Source organism: Chiloscyllium punctatum, chromosome 44, assembly GCF_047496795.1.
Source record: "Chiloscyllium punctatum isolate Juve2018m chromosome 44, sChiPun1.3, whole genome shotgun sequence".
Classification (NCBI taxonomy): Eukaryota; Metazoa; Chordata; class Chondrichthyes; order Orectolobiformes; family Hemiscylliidae; genus Chiloscyllium; species Chiloscyllium punctatum.
The window spans coordinates 24,593,844-24,610,863 of NC_092782.1; the positions used below are offsets into that span (position 1 = coordinate 24,593,844).

A 17,020-nucleotide genomic window follows, 5' to 3' on the forward strand; every position below is an offset into this window, starting at 1 on the left:
TTAAACTTGAAAGGGTTCAGAAAAAAATTCCAAGAATGTTGCCAGAGTTGGAGGATTTGAGCTATAGGGAAAGGTTGAATAGGGTGATGTTGATTTCCCTGGAGTATCAAAGGCTGTGGGGTGACCTTATAGAGGTTTATAAAATCATGAGGGGCATAGATAGGATAAATAGACAAAGTCTTTTCCCTGTGGTGGGGGAGACCAGAGGGCATAGGTTTAGGATGAGAGGGGAAAGATAAAGATATAAAAGAGACCTAAGGGGCAACTTTTTCACGCAGAAGGTGGTGTTTACATGGAATGAGGTGCCAGAGGAAGTGGTGGAGGCTGGTACAATTGCAACTTTTAAAAGGCATCTGGATGGGTATATGAATAGGAAGGGTTTGGAGGGATAAGGGCAAAGTGCTGGCAGGTGGGACTAGATTGGGTTGAGATGTCTGGTGAGCATGGACAAATTAGACTGAAGAGTCTGTTTCCGTGCTGTACATCTCTGTGACTCTATGACAATGAAGTGATCGGCAGTTATATATACCATTTCTGACTGCATTTATTTTAAAATTTGCTCTAGCTTGTGATTGTCATCTGGAAGGTTCAGTCAATGAATTTTGCAACCCTGGTACTGGCCAGTGTCGCTGCAAAGAAGGGGTCTATAGTCGGCAGTGTGATCAGTGTCAGCCTGGTTACTGGGGATTTCCGAACTGTCGTCCGTGCCAGTGCAATGGACATACGGATCACTGTGACTTAGAAAGTGGCGAATGTTTGGGCTGCAGAGATCACACTAGTGGACATAATTGTGACAGGTATTGTCTCTCTTACTAGTGTTCATAAAAAAAGTAATTTTACTTGAAATTAAAATAAGAAAACTGCTATTGTTAAAACTTCCTTGTTTCTGTTGTAGCTGTATGTCAGGTTATTATGGGAACCCTATACTTGGGTCCGGTGATCACTGTCGCCCATGTCCTTGCCCAGATGGTCCAGATACTGGACGGCAGTTTGCCTCTGGCTGTTACCAGGATCCTAGTTCACAAAATATTGTGTGCCTCTGTCAAGATGGATACACAGGTATGTAAGGATGGTGTAAAGCTATGCTAAATTTACCCAGATTGCAAATAGTTTAATATATAGAGCAGAAAGTCTTTTCATTGTACAGATGTATGAGACACTGTGAAATGTCCTTTCAGTTATATTCTTGAAGCAAACCATTTCAACTTCTACCAAACAACAGGTCAGACCCATGCTGTGTAGTCCTGAATGGTAGCAATTAAGCCACCAGGAGGAGACTTCATATCTATCCATATCTTCCATAATATGGGAGCACACCTCATCAGTATAAAAGATAAGGTTGGTGCATTTGCAACAATCATCAGCCACGTATGCAAGTGAACTTTCCTTATCTGCCTTCTCCTGAGGTCTCTCGCATTGCAGATCCCAGACTTCAGCCAATTTGACTTATTTTTTGTGATACCAAGAAATGACTGGAGGCACTAAAAACTGCAAAGGCTGTGAATCTTGACAACATCTTGGCTATGGTCTTTAGTACTATTGCTAAGTAGTTCCAGTGCTTTTAGAATACTAGCCCCTACCTGACGATGTAAAAATTTGCCCTGGTATGTCCTGTGCCCAAAAAAGCAACATGAATCTAACCCAGCCAATTACTGCTCCATCAATCTACACTCAATCACTTCAAAAGTGATGGAAGGTTTTGTCTATAGTGCTGCAAAGCTACACTTGCTACAGATTAACTTGATCAAGGACCCTCAATTCCTGAGCACATTATAGCCTGGGTCCAAACGCTGACAAGAGTTGACCTTCTGAAGGGAAATAAGGGTTGACTGTCCATGACATCAAATCAGCATTCAACCAAATGTGGCATGAAGGAACCCAATAAAAACTGGAGTTATTGGGAACCTGGGTATGGGAAATGGGGTTATGGGTGTGGGGTGTGGCATTTTCTCTTCTGGTTGGAGTTGAATTTAGAATAAAGGAGGATAGGTTGTGGTCATTGAAGGCAAATCAGTTCAGACACAGGATTGTACTGCAGGAATTCCTCAGGGTCATGTCCTCGGTTGGATCATCTTCAACTGCTTAATCATTGATTGGCCTTTTCTTTCAATCATGTGGCTGGAAGTGATAATATTCACCACTGCTGCTGAATATTACACATTGATGAGTCTGAATCATAAAGTCCCTGCAATGTAGAAACAGGCCATTTGGCCTAATAAGTCAACACCAATTCTCTGAAGAGTATCCCACCCAGACCCATTCTCCCTACTTTACTTTTATCCCTGACTAATGCACCTAACCTACACATCCCTGAACATTATGGGCAATTTAACCTGGCCAATTCCCCCAAATTGCACAGCTTTGGACTGTGGGAAGAAACCAGAGCACCTTGAGGAAACTCACGTGGACACTAGGAGAATATGCAAACTCCACACATTCGTTCGAGGCTGGGTTTGAACCTGGGTCCCTGGCACTGTAAGGCAGCAGTGCTAACCACTGAACCATCCTCGATACTGAAGTTGTGTCACACAGATGCCATTCAGGAGAAAGTAACCTGCTTGATTGGTGTATCATCTGACAACTTCAATGTTCATTCCATCCACCACACATATACAGCACTGCTGTGTATGCCACCTACAAGTTTGACAGCACCTTCGAAACATCTTTACTGCCCCAAAAGAGTTGGGCATCCTATCACCTGCAAATTTGCCAACACGTCCCACACATCCCTCACTGGTACTATGTCAGTGTCCCTTCATTGTCACTGTCAAAATACTGGAATTCCCTGCCTAATGGCACTGTAGGTGTACCCAGGTCACGCAGGCTGAAGTGGTTCAGAAGGACAGCTCCCCACCTTCTCATGGGCAATAAAAGCTAGTGATATCCACCCCCTGTGAAGTTTTAAAAAAAATTAACAGCAATACCAACTGTTTTACTTCCATGCTGTAATTTTTGTGTATCTGCATTAAATATCATTGCCCCAAACTTTTATTTTGTGTAAACTTGTACTTCACTTCTACCAGGTGCTCGATGTGATGAATGTGCTTCTGGATTTTACGGTAATCCGAATGAAACAAGAGGGCATTGTCAGGGGTGCCAGTGCAGCAACAACATTGACATGACTGATGCAGAATCATGTGACAAGCAAACTGGAGCCTGCCTGAAGTGTCTATATCACACTGAGGGTGAACATTGTGAACTCTGCAAGCTTGGTTATTATGGCAAGGCACTGCAACAGGATTGTAAAAGTAAGAAATACTTCATGTTTTCAATGACACAGGAACTTAAGAATCATGAAATGCATATTTTGCTTTTGCATTTCTTGGCTGAATTATGTACTTTCTAAAGGATTTTGTTACATCCTGATCCTTCAGTGGTGTGTGGTCATTTCATTCCATTCCTTTCTAGCCTCTTGTGTTTTTTTTTGTCATCTGTTTATGTAATGGGTCAGTCAAGAATGTCCATTGCACTGGTGCTAAATTTTCCTTGTTTATACCTTGATGAGGGTTTAAGTAACATTGAGCAGCAGTCTGCGTGCAAGATTTGCATGTTTCAGATTTTTGTACCACATCGTGTTTGGTCTGTTAGTAAAGATCTCGGCCAAACTGAATAGATGGTCATCCATATAAAATCCAGCAATCGGAAAATAATATTGCTGTAAATAACAAACTGTGAGCTCTACCTGCTCACATGGAAATACTAAATGGTGGTCACGGCATCGGGTATTGCCAGTGATGGTCATGTACTTTGCAATTGACACAAAGTGCAAAGCAAGACTGCACCCAGTTTTAGTGTTTGTGATATCATGTCCTTATTTTACATGATTATTAAGCTTGTTTATCATTGGAAACAATCTTCTCAAATAAGCAAATTACTAATCAAGTACACTCAGTTCTGCTATAATGCCTGTTTCTTCAACATGAATTGGCTTTAACGGAATTGAAGAATTTAGACGGTTATTTGGAGAATGTGAACTTTCCTACCTGTATTGGCTTTAATGTGACTCCAGCCCCATTAGTTCAGATAGCACAGCTATTGTGCAATTTTCTTATAACAGGAAATTGCATGAGAATAGAACTCCATGTTATATCAGAACTGACGATAGTTTCTCTTGTCCTGATCAACAGCTGGGGCAATTTGGCAGTATTTAAAAAAAAACATAATTAGAGTCATAGTGATGCACAGCATGGAAATAGACTCTTCGGTCCAACTTGTCCATGCCAACCAGATATCCTAAACTAATCTAGTCCCATTTGCCAGCACTTGGCCCATGTCCCTCTAAATCCTTCCTATTCATATACCCATCCAGATGCCTTTTAAAATGTTGTAATTGTACCAGCCTCCACCACTTCCTCTGGCAGCTCAGTTCATACACGTACCACCCTCTGAGTGGAAAAATTGCCCTCTGCCCCTTTTAAATTCTTTCCCCTCTCACCCTAAACCTATGCCCTCTAGTTCTGGGCTCCCCCACCGCAGGGAAATCAACAATGAAACATGTCTTTTTTAGGTTAAAGATGCATGTTCTGAAAGAGGCATTATTAGTGTCTATAAATGTCTGTGATTTTTACATTTTTGCTTCACCCACTCATTTTCTTTCTTGATGTCATTAGTGATATCTTGAATATCCTGGACAAATTGCTTTCCCAATGAATGTGAAGACGGTAGGTATTTCCACAGTCTTAACCATCTCCTCTCCCATCCCCCATTCCCATCCCCATCTCTCTCCCCCCCCCCCCCCCCCCCACCAAACCTGAGGTCAAAGTTGCAAATAGTCATTGCTCTTTATCACCAGATCAACATGTTTGTTCCCCATGGATTCACAAACCTGGGGAAAACAAAAGCTTTGTTTACATAAACACTCCATGGCGATCTTCACATCAGAAGAGAATGGTAAAGTAATTAACAAAGGATTCCTGGCCACATGAGGTTTGCTTCGGTGGTTTTCTTGTTGACACTTATGCAGCAGTCAGCACCCATTAATTTGTTCTCCCCAGTGTCGATTTAACTAGTGAAATGCAAGAACAAAATGCATAGGTGGGGTGCGGGTGGGGTTAAGGAGATTAATTATTGTCATTGTTTCAGGAAAAGTTTAATTGAAGGTCAGCTGGAGGTGTAATTCTCAAGCAGGCATCTGACCCCTTTTGAGTTTTCTCCCCAGATGCCACCCATTCTTAGTCATCGTCTTTTTCTGGTGGCTTTGGTGCATATCAAGAGCTGAATGACTTGTGTTTTGACCTGAGTTACAGTTCTGATCCCAATCTTCTTTTGTGATTTGCCTTCAAGCAGTTGTGTATAAATAGATGCTATGATGTGGAGGAACCAGTGTTGGATGGGGTGGACAAAGTTTAAGAATCGTATGACACGTGGTTATAGTCCAACAGGTTTATTTGGAAGCATTAGAAGAGCTCCAAAAGTTAGTGCTTCCAAATAAACCTGTTGGGCTATAACCTGGTGTTGTGTGGCTACTAATTGTATAAATTGAAGTCAGTACAGGTTCTATAAAATACATTTTTGGAATAACTTGAGTATTTGCTTCAAAAGCATCATCAACTTGTATTTAATAAATCCCTTAATATATATCAGAATATCCCAGGCTGTTGCACACACAGGGAAGGGGGAAATACAAATACTGGTTAACAGTTAATACAGGTTCCAAATGGATAGGGTGAAGAAGTCAGCTTGAAAATGTCTTTAAAGGCAAATCATCAGCACCTTTTTTTGTTAGAGTAATACTGAAGGATTCCTGAAATTATTTACTTATAGTTGGATGCTGCAGTACACTGCAATGTATAGAAGTGAAAGACTATAGCAATCTATCTGGCAACAGTAGATATTTCTTGGTAATTCTGGAAGGGTTGACTCATTTGTTTTTCCTGATTGGTATTTCATTTTAATATTTTGAGATGTTAAACATAAAAAAATCCAGACACAGCACTATAAAACTGATCAGCTGTTTAACAAAAGAAGACATTGCATGCTACCTAAAGCCATCCTGCTGGAGGGTATAAAGATAGTGAGGTACCTTTTTTTTAAATCAGCTTAATTAACATGAAAAACCAGCAATGTTTCATCAAAACCGTTTCAGATTTAATACAGTAGAAGCAAATATTTAAAAACAGCGCAGGTATTAACAATCGTTTTTATTCCTAGAATAAATTTAAAAATCACACAACACCAGGTTATAGTCCATTAGGTTTATTTGGAAGCTTTCAGAGCACTGCTGCTTCATCAGGGAGCTGTGGGGCAGGATCATAATTTATAGCAAAAGATTACAGTGTCACTCAACTGAAATGATATATTGAACGAACCTAGATTGCTGTTAAGTCTTTCATCTTTTAGAATGAGTTGCAGGTTTTGGTTCAAAGTGGAGAGGCTCTCCAAGAAGATCATGGCCATCATTCCCAGAATAGTTCGTGATTTAGCTCCTAACAACCATAGACCCTTTACATTTATCAACATTAATTTACAAGAATAATGGCAAGAAATTTCACATCAAATGAATTACTGTAAACTAAAGGCACTTTTAATTAAGTTATCATGAGAATCAGTTTTCACCTAATATTGAACGGCCAGCTAATTTGCTTTTGGTCTTAGTTGAGGGAGGAATGTGGTTAGGAGGACACCTTGTAGTTTAACATCTACATGAACAATATTCCCTTTAATATTCTACAGGAAGGGTACTACCATCCTTAACTACATTTTACTTTTGGCTGACATTGGTTCACAAGGTTTGTTTTAAATGGCAAGAATACTCTGAAGTGGATAAATTAATGTTCTTCATTATATTGTATGTTTTTTAAAGTTTTTTGTTAAGTCAAATAATCAATATAATTAGCTCAGATTTTCTAGTGGTAATGATAGTGGAACTGTTAACATTCACTATCATTATTTCTCTGAAACTAATACCAACTTCTGGAGTTCACACAATTTAAACCCGGAAATCCAGATGTTGCTATCTGTTCTGCTATTCAGCTGCATTGTTGAAGTCCATCCAGACTGCTATCAATAACTGAACTGTCGAAAACCTGTCCAGTTACATCATTTAACCATGTTGTCAAAAGCCTTGGAATTACACATTGTTGGATAAGGTGTAACAGGATTTCTGATAGATTTGGGTGTGAACATAAGAGGTATAGTTAATAAGTTTGCCAATAACACCAAAATTGGAGGTGTAGTGGACACGAAGAAGGTTACCTCAGATTACAACAGGATCTTGGCCAGATGGGCCAATGGGCTGAGAAGTGGCAGATGGAGTGTAGTTTAGATAAATGCGAGGTGCTGCATTTTGGGAAAGCAAATCTTAGCAGGACTTATACACTTAATGGTAAGGTCCTAGGGAGTGTTGCTGAACAAAGAGACATTGGAGTGCAGGTTCATAGCTCCTTGAAAGTAGAGTCGCAGGTAGATAGGATAGTGAAGAAGGCTTTTGGAATGCTTTCCTTTATTGGTCAGAGTATTGAGTACAGTATAGGGAGGTCATGTTGCAACTATACATTGCTTAGGCCACTTTTAGAATATTGCATGCAATTCCGATCTCCTTCCTATCAGAAGGATGTTGTGAAACTTAAAATGGTTCAGAAAAGACTTACAGGGGTTTTGCTAGGATTGGAAGATTTGAGCTATAGGGAGAGGTTGAATAGGTTGGGAACGTTTTCCCTGAGGCTGAGGGGTAACCCTTGGAGTGGTTTATAAAATCATGAGGGGCATGGATAGGATAAATAGATAAAGTATTTTGCCTGGGGTCGGGAGGGTCCAGAATAGAGGGCATAGCTTTAGGGTGAGAGGGGAAAGATATAAAGGAGACCTAACGGACAACTTTTTCACGCAGAGGGTGGTGCGTGTATGGAATGAGTTGCCAGAGGAAGTGGTGGGGGCTGGTACAATTGCAACATTTAAGAGGCAACTGGATAGGTATATGTATAGGAAGGGTTTGGAGGGATGTGGGCCAGGTGCTGGCAGGTGGGACTAGATTGGGTTGGGATATCTGGTCAGCACGGACGAGTTGGCCCGAAGGGTCTGTTTCCATGCTGTACATCCGTATGACTCTTTGATACTGTACTCATTCATAATTACTGTTAACAGTATCACTATCCTTAGAAAACATTTTTTCATTTACAAAATATCAAATTTCTCATTTGTGATCAAATTTTTAAATTCATTACGTTTAGAAAATTTTATTGGCAAATTTATATATCTTAATCTCATGTGTATCTGCAAGTGATTCATGAAGTGGTGAGGGGCATAGTGGGTTGGGAACTCGGGCAGCAAGACCAGAAATAACATTCACTCTGAGTAATTCACTGCGATGGACCACTTAACCTACTTGTTGACGACGATGTTTCTGATGCCTGGAGATGTGCTCAGCTTGGTGTCAGATTCAAACAGATACTGGGAATAGGGAAATCCCAAGATTGCATGAATTTGTGGCAGCTTTCTTTGAGATCGGCAGTGAATATTGTTGACTGCAAAACCTTTGCCAGTTTATAAGTCTTAGTTGTTTGATTATCTATGGTTTGTTTCTCCAGAGCAATTTTGCCTTTCAGAGTAGCATACATACACAAATTGTTTAATGAAAAATAACTATATCTGTGAACTTCTATTTTTTAGAATGTGTCTGCAATTACTTGGGTACTGTAAAGGAGCAATGCACTTCTGCAGATGAATGCCATTGTAACCAAACCACTGGTCAATGCCCGTGTCTTCCAAATGTGACTGGTCTTATGTGTGATCAGTGTGCACCTAATACTTGGAAACTAGCAAGTGGAACAGGCTGTGAACTCTGCAACTGTAATGAAATTCACTCACGTGCAGCATCTTGTAATGAGGTGAGAAAATTCCTGGAAAATTGCTACTTGGGTGGATTTTGTTTTGAAAATGTGGTTGAAAGGTTGAACATTTTTACTGGAGTTTTGTTGTTCTTCGTAGTAAGAATCACCACACAAACTTGTAATTTTTGACACTCCAGTAATTATAGTGAATAATAACTTAAAGTTAATCCTTGAAGTGTAGTCTGAGCATTTTGTATTTATAATGAGTATTTATTCTGGAGTAGCATCATAATCCAGTAGCCTTCAGAGGAAAATGTAGCTGTACATTTAATTGCACATTCTAAGCTCAACAGGAATGCACTCAGTGTAAACTGTGTTAAATATCACACAACGTCAGGTTATATTCCAACAGGTTCACTTGGAAGTTAGTTAACTAGTTACCTGATGATGGAGCAGCGCTCTGAAAGCCAGTACTTCCAAATAAACCTGTTGGACTGTAACCTGGTGTGTGATATTTAACTTCGTCCACCCTATCCCAACACCAGTACCTCCAGAAGTGGAAAACTGTGACAAAGCCCTTGTACCTTCACCATTATTTTCCACTCTTTCTAATGTGTTGATCTCGATACCACAATACATGCCTATGGCTTGCAGTGCTACAGCGTAGTGCTTAATTATACAGTTTTTTTAGATTGTTTTTAATTCAACGTGTTCAGACGTGTTCTGATGCATGTCTTATGCAGGTGAGACTTGAACCTAGGCCTTCTGGTCCCGAGCTAGGGACACTGCTGCAGCATCACAACAACCCTCCTGTAAATGTCTTAGTGAGGAGATTGGTTGATATGGTGCAGTGCCTAATGATGCACATCTATGATATTGTTTACTCATCACTGATGTTTAACACTTTATGTCAGGGGTTGGTCAGCTCAGTTAGCTAGCTGGATGGCTCAAGTGTGATGTAGAAGGGTGCTGTCAGTATGGGTTCATTTGTTAGCCTCCTCATTTTGCCCTTTGCCTGTGGAATAGAACATATCAAGTTGCATGTAATCAATCATCTTTTCTCTCTCATGGAGAATGGTTAAAATTTCTGAGGGCAGTGAAGGAGTTATCCATGAATCTACTGTGATGTCATAACAAACCAAGTGGTTTTCGAATGACCTTGAGAAAAGGTCACCTTCTATCTCCATGTAATTACTTGCAACTCCAATGTTTGATTAATTTAGGAATGAATGCACAAAATTCAGCTCAGGATTATGTGCTAGACATATAATGCAACTTCCCTTGAGTGGCTTAGTAATTTTATTCAGCAAGTGTGTCCAGGACTGAGTAGTCCAGGAAGACCAAAAAGTTTTAATCCAGGATTGAAAGGAGTTATTTGATCCTGGATGTAGCAACTGTACATGCAGAAACTCTGCTTAGTGGCTCAATTTCTGGATCACTCTTGTCTGAGAAATAGAGTGCATGTGGGCATGGAAGCAGGATAGGATAGAAATTTGCTTTTCTTTTTTTACTTCTCTCCTCCTTTCCTCCCGGTCTACACACAGAGGCTCAATATGAATTGCATCTCCTAGAATCACAAATTGATTACAGCACAAAAGGAGGCTATTTGGCTGGTCATGTTTGTGCAGTCTCTGCAAGAGCAGGTCTGCTGGCCCCATTTTCCCACCTTTCTTCTCATAGCTCTGCAAATGATTTCTCATCAGTGCTTATCCAATTCTCTATTGAAAGGTCCATTTGAACTTGCCTTTCCCATATTCCAGCATGACTCAGCATGACCACGACATTCTCATTGTGTCACCTCCAGTTCTTTTGCCAACTACTTTTTTTTAAAGATCCTCATGCTTGGCTCCTTAATCCTTCTGTAAGTGGGAATGATTTCTCCTTAAGTTCTCTGTCAAGGACTGAGGTATTAGAGGCAATCTGTGCTTGAATGAGGAGGTTCTGTCTGAAGTGAATTTGAATCTTTAGTAGTGGGGAACACGAGGGTTGAGCATAACTTTGATACTAATTGCTAACAATCTGTCAGCAGTGGAAGTATGGAGGTAAAAAAAGTAGTTGATCAAGACCTGTATTTTGCAGTTCACTCAATTTGTACTTTTTTCCTTCAATTTGGTAAAAGTAATAATTATCAATAGGATATGATGTCAGCTGTTGATTTTAATTTTTAAACAGTTCACCGGGCAGTGTCAGTGCATGGCTGGATTTGGAGGGCGCACATGTAGTGACTGCCAAGAATTCTTCTGGGGAGATCCTGATGTGGAGTGTATGAGTAAGTAATTGTGCACAAAGTTTTAGAGTACATTTCATGTTTGCTTTTCATGAAAAAAAAACCTGCAGGTACAGGAAATACTTGAGTTGTCTTTGTACTGTTATGAGAATCAATCTTGTCTCCTGCCTCCAGAGATTAGTGGTCGGATGCATTGGACAACGCTGAACTGTAGACTAAACTTAATTGGCTTCTTCAGCTCAATTTATAAAAGAACCCACAAGATGTTTATGTAATTGAGATGCATGCAGTAGTTTTCCCACAGCACAACTGCTTACATTAAACACTCTGCTAAGATGTATGGTTTTGAAATTCTATCTTTAAGAAATCAAAGGGCTTTTTGTTTCTTTGTGCTACACTGTTTTTACTGTGCTTTGGTCTTGTTTCAAGTTTCCACATCTGATAGGATCAAGGAAGAAATGAAGTGATGAGTACCTTTTTGATGTTCCAAAGTAGCTTGAGTTCAAAAGTAGTTTTAATATTATCATCTATATCTAACTTTGATATTTTGTTGTAAAATTAACATCGAGACTGGATTTTTACATGTACACCATTGGTGCCATTGCTAATAACATTTACCTTGATACCTGTAGAGTTAGAAGATGCTTCAGAGATGATATCCGCTTGGCTGCTGAATGGAAAATTGTCAAAAATGCTTTTTACTTTAGATTTGCATTTTAAATGGGATGGCACTTCTCAGCCATTTAAATACTTCGATGTGGTTGAGGAAGTTTTGCATGGCACTTATCCATTTTGCAGTAGCAAATTGTTAATGACCAGATAATCTCTTTTATAAGCCAGCGTGCCCCTTGCAGCCATACATGCACAGGCTCCTGATCAATATTCATTTCTCAATTTTCATTAAAAAGAAGACTGTGACTCGAGCTGCTGTTTGTCAGTCCACCTCTCTTCCACAACAAGCACAGAATGCTAGAGAGAGACAGCAGGTCTGACAGCATCTCTGGAGAGAGAGAGAGAGAGATCATTTGAGGCGGGCATGACTCTTCAGAGCTCTTTACTCCTCCACCACCAACCCCTTTGTCCCTCCATTATCCTCTCCCTTGTGGTCTGGCTGAGGGGATGGCCCCTACCCGGCTGCTGTTTATCTATGCTGAGCCCAAGTGCTCAAAGCTGACCGAGAAGGCAGTTAGATTCATTGGGCTCTCCCCACAACTCCTGACACACTGGGCCCCACCACTGAAATCAAAATGTCAGCCATCATAATGTCATAGCAAATGTGGTTTCTGATATTGGCAGCCAGCCCAGTTAAGATGTGATGCGTTATAGACACTCTACAAGATTTTCAATCAAAAGTACACATGTAAACCTCTCTGCACAGGCTACTGAAATGCTCCAAGGTGTCAACAAAAGCAGCCTTTTAAACAATAAATTGAGAAATGAATATTGACTAGGACACATGGGAAAGCTCCTCTGCTCTTGAAAAAAAAGAGACTTGTTTTGCAGTCCCACCGAAGGAGCAGCCAGGACTTTGGGTTTAAAGTCTCATCCAAAAGATGGCCCCTCTGACAGTACAGTGCATCCTCAATGCTACGTAGGATCGTCAATGTCTGTGCTCTGGAAGGGACTTGAACTCAATCTTCTGACATGTAAGTAGTAACAGCTGTGTCAAGCCTGAATCACTCGTGAACCTAAGGACTTCAGGCTGAAACCATGTTCTCATCAGCCGCAACAAATTTGAATGTAGAATTCTCAAGGCCATAAGTTCAGTGTATGCCTGGACAAACAGAAATCTGACCCTTCGTACCCCTGGGATCTCCTTGTAGTTTCTAGTTTGAAACCCTTTGGTTTTGTTACCAAGCGAGTAAGGTCATTTCTGTGCTCAGCACTACAGCATCTTAAGGGTTATTTACATTTTTTGAAAAACTTGTCAAACTCCAGTAAATATGATAATAGTTGGCATCTCCTGCTTGATTTGCTTGTCTTGTACATGTACTTGTATGTAGTGTCAACTTGACATGAATCTTAATGTTCCAGCAGCTCTTGTTTGTAACTTTCCCTCCTGGCCTGGTTTCAAAATTCAAATGTGAGATCTGGCAAAATAATAATTTGTTAGACTGAGAGAAATTTGTCGTAGAAACAGTTTGAGATATTGAAGCTTTAAGATCTTATGATTTACCATCAATTCCCTCTCCTCCCTCTCCTCTGTTTCTTTGTCTGCCTCTCAAAAACGAACCTTTCCAATTTGTGGTCATGAGACTTGCTCTTGCAAAGTCAGTCTGCAGACTGAGAGCAGTCCTTAGCAGTGGTATCACGGGTGATGGAGATGGAAGGCAGTCAGGAGGAAGTCCCTACTTAACTGCATTGACTTTCATTCTCCTCTCAGCATTGAGAGCAAAAGTGCAAGTGAACTGTTGTCAGGCTGTGTGTTAACAGCTGTTCAGAGACCATGGGAAGATTTTCCCAAATAAACAATGCCCACCCACTCAATACCATCGAATGTTAGAGAACCAAATGAAAATGCTACACCACTTATGCATTGCTATAACTTCATTACGTTGCATGTTGCTCATTTTCCCATAGATAATACTTTCCTTTGCTCTCAAAGATGTTGCCTGGAATAAAACTGGAAATAAAATAGAAGGCAGATGATAGAATATTTTGCCTCTACATGTGATGTTGACAATCTCACTTGAGGTGAGAAGAAATTCTTTCTTTCCGAGAAAGACCGGTAAAGCTAAGCAAATTCCCCAAAAAATTTCCCCACACATTGTCTTTGTTTTCTCTACGATCCTGTGGCACTGTTATTGTTCATGAAGTCAGAGTCACTGCAGCAATATGCACTGTATCTGCATGTTGTAGGCTGGAGCTGTGGATAGTGCTGATAAGAGTCTCCAATCTCTCCTTCACATGCCTAACCAGAATGCGCTCTTATTGCCTGCCATTACAGTGTGTTGGATGGTTTGCAAGTTGTTTCTAAATTTGCTTGGCCACATTATGTGCACACCTTTCTTGGCCATCAAGTTCTGGGGCAGATTCAAAGCCAGAGCTTCCAGTTTAAAAGCAACAGTTGCACTGAGTGGCCCATCTCTGTTTGTACATGATCAGTCTAATATGGTTAAAAAGTCACAACACCAGGTTATAGTCCAACAGGTTTATTTGGAAGTACTAGCTTTCAGCACTGCTCCTTCAGGTAGCAGGATCATAAGACACCCAATTTATAGCAAAAGATCCGTGTCATGCGTGCATCTGATAAGATATATTGAACAAACCTAGATTGCTGTTAAGTCTCTTTTAAAATGGGTTGCGGGTTTCAGATCATTGATATGTAAACCCCAAAACTCCTTTCAAGCCACGTTCTCAAGATAACTTAAGGTTTTATATTTTTTAAAAAAGTGTCATCTCTGCCCAGACAATGCATTAAATGTGTGAGATTAGAGTCTGTCTGTATCCCAATCTTGAGTCAGACAGGTTCTATTTCCAAAGTAGGTATTTACAAATGTTACATGGACTGACTGTGTGCTTTTTGAACAAAATAGAATGTATTTGCAAATGTAAATTTAACCCATAGACTTGTGTGCGAATGCATGTGAGTGTGCACGCGCATGCACGTGAGTGTTTGTGTGTATGCTTGGTAGTGTGTGCATGAATGTGACAGATTATAAGCCTGTTTGGGGGGGGCGGGGCACAATGTCTGAGAGAATTTGTGTATGCAGAATTGTGATTTCAGATAAATTCTATTTTGTTCAACAAGCACACAATCTGTAGGCAGGTCAATCCATGTAACATTTTATAAATTCCTACTTTGGAAGTAGAACCAGTCTGACTCCAGGTTGGGATACATACACGGACTAATCTCTCACCTTTTAACACTTTGTCTGGGTTGAGGTGTCACTTTTTTTATAAACGCTTTAAGTTATTCTGAGAATGTGATTTGAAAGAAGTTCTGGGATTCATATATTAATGAACCAAAACCTAAAGCAATTTCTAAAAGGTGAAATACTTAATAGCAATCTAGGTTTGTTCAATATAGTGTATCAGTTGCATGACACTGATCTTTTGGAGATGGTGTTGTGATTTTTAACTTTGTCCACCCTAGTTCAACACTGGCCACCTCCACATCAGGTCTAATATCGACATCCAAATTATAAAATTGTGTTTTTTTTTCACTCCAAAGTGGCTTTTTTGATCCTCCTTAAGAGTGAACCTTGTCAAATGTTCTGCAGCCAAGTATCACCCAACTGTCCTGTTTACACACAAAGCCATAAATATCTGACCTCAGATTGTTAACATGTGTAACTGAGAATAGGTAGACAAATCCAGTTTGTAAGAGTATAGTGGGGTCTGCTAATGGCATGGGTTTGTTTCGACATAAATTTCAAATCCACTGGAATATAATGTACATTATAACACTTTTTTTTTGTTAGATAAATGTTAGCCTACTTTTGATTTCTATCCTACTTTCCCTTATTGCAATTAATACCATGTGAAAATCTGTGGTGATGCATACCATTCTGAAGAGATGAGTTTCCAGCCTTGTCCATAAACCAAGAACTATCAGGACATATTTATGCCCAAATAGAGTTGGGCAATTTCAGGAATTGAAGATCCAGGTTAACAATATAAATGCAACAGATGAACATTTTCTGTTGCAAAATTCACGTTCCTTTTGCTGGTAGGTGAATGTTAATCCTGGTATTGTCTCAGGATTTCTTATCTCTTTGCAGCCAATAAATAACCTCTGTGTATTCTGTTGTACATTACAAGATCTTACCATTCCCCCCTTCTCCTATAGTATTAATGTATATCATTGTAACTTTCTGTGTAATACATTTTATTTAACAGTCAATAATGATATTATCCAGTTACATCATTATGCTAGTTCATTTGTGTTTTTTAAAGTTAGTTAGTTAGTTAGCTGCAGAGCTACAAAAAAAGAGTGCAAATTTAATCTCTGTAAATCTTTTGATATGACTTTAGAGTCAGCCATGTGTTTCAGTCCAGACAGCTGCTTAAGCCAGAATTCTAGAGAATTTCCTGTTGAAATTGCAAAAATAAGATTGGGTAAGAAGTCATAATTACATGATTTGACTCCTTGTATAACGTCAACTAGGAGAAAGTGAGGACTGCAGACTCTGGAGACTAGAATTGAAAAATGTGGTGCTGGAAAAACACAGCAGGCCAGGCAGTATCCGAGGAGCAGGAGAATCAACGTTTTGGGCGTAAGCCCTTCTTCAGGGATGAGATTGGTGTGCCAAGCGGGCTGAAATAAAGGGTGGGGGGGGGAGGGGGAGCTGGGAATACGATAGGTGGAAGGAGGTGAGGGTGAAGGTGATAGGCCGGAGAGGGGGTGGGGGCGGAGAGGTTAGGAAGAAGATTGCAGGTCAAAAGGGCGGTGCTGAATCCAGGGATTGGGACTGAGATAAGGTGGGGGATGGGGAAATGAGGAAGCTGGAGAAATCTACATTCATCCCGTGTGGTTGGAGGGTTCCTGGACGGAAGATGAGGCGCTCTTCCTTCAGGCGTCGTGTGGTCAGGGTCTGGCGATGGAGGAGGCCAAGGACCTGCATGTCCTTGGCGGAGTGGGAGGGGGAGTTAAAGTGTTCAGCCACGGGGCAGTTGGATTGGTTGTTGCGCGTGTCCCAGAGGTGTTCCCTGAAACGTTCCACAAGTAGGCGGCCTGTCTCCCCAGTGTAGAGGAGACCACATCGGGTGCAACGGATACAGTAAATGATGTGTGTGGAGGTGCAGGTGAATTTGCAACGGATATGTAAGGGTCCATTGGGGCCTTGGGGGGAGGTGTGGGCGCAAGTTTTGCCTTTCTTGTGGTTGCAGGGGAAGGTGCCGGGAGTGGAGGTTGGGTTGGTGGGGGGTATGGACCTGACGAGGGAGTCGCAGAGGGAGTGGTCTCTCCGGAACGCTGATAGGGGTGGGGAGGGAAATATATCCCTGGTGGTGGGGTCTGTTTGGAGGTGGCGGAAATGACAGAGGATGATACAATGTATCTGGAGGTTGGTGGGGTGGAAGG

At 40.7% G+C, this 17,020-nt stretch overlaps 1 protein-coding gene across 1 annotated transcript in view; it reads left to right on the forward strand.

Moving 5' to 3' along the window:
- LOC140466810 (laminin subunit beta-1-like) overlaps positions 1-17,020 on the forward strand; it is a 98,311-nt gene that overhangs the window by 47,470 nt on the left and 33,821 nt on the right. The window contains exons 19-23 of the mRNA XM_072562458.1: positions 566-797; positions 896-1,059; positions 3,024-3,248; positions 8,608-8,825; positions 10,941-11,037. Coding sequence (XP_072418559.1) covers positions 566-797; positions 896-1,059; positions 3,024-3,248; positions 8,608-8,825; positions 10,941-11,037 — 936 coding nt within the window. The remainder of the gene's footprint in view (positions 1-565; positions 798-895; positions 1,060-3,023; positions 3,249-8,607; positions 8,826-10,940; positions 11,038-17,020) is intronic.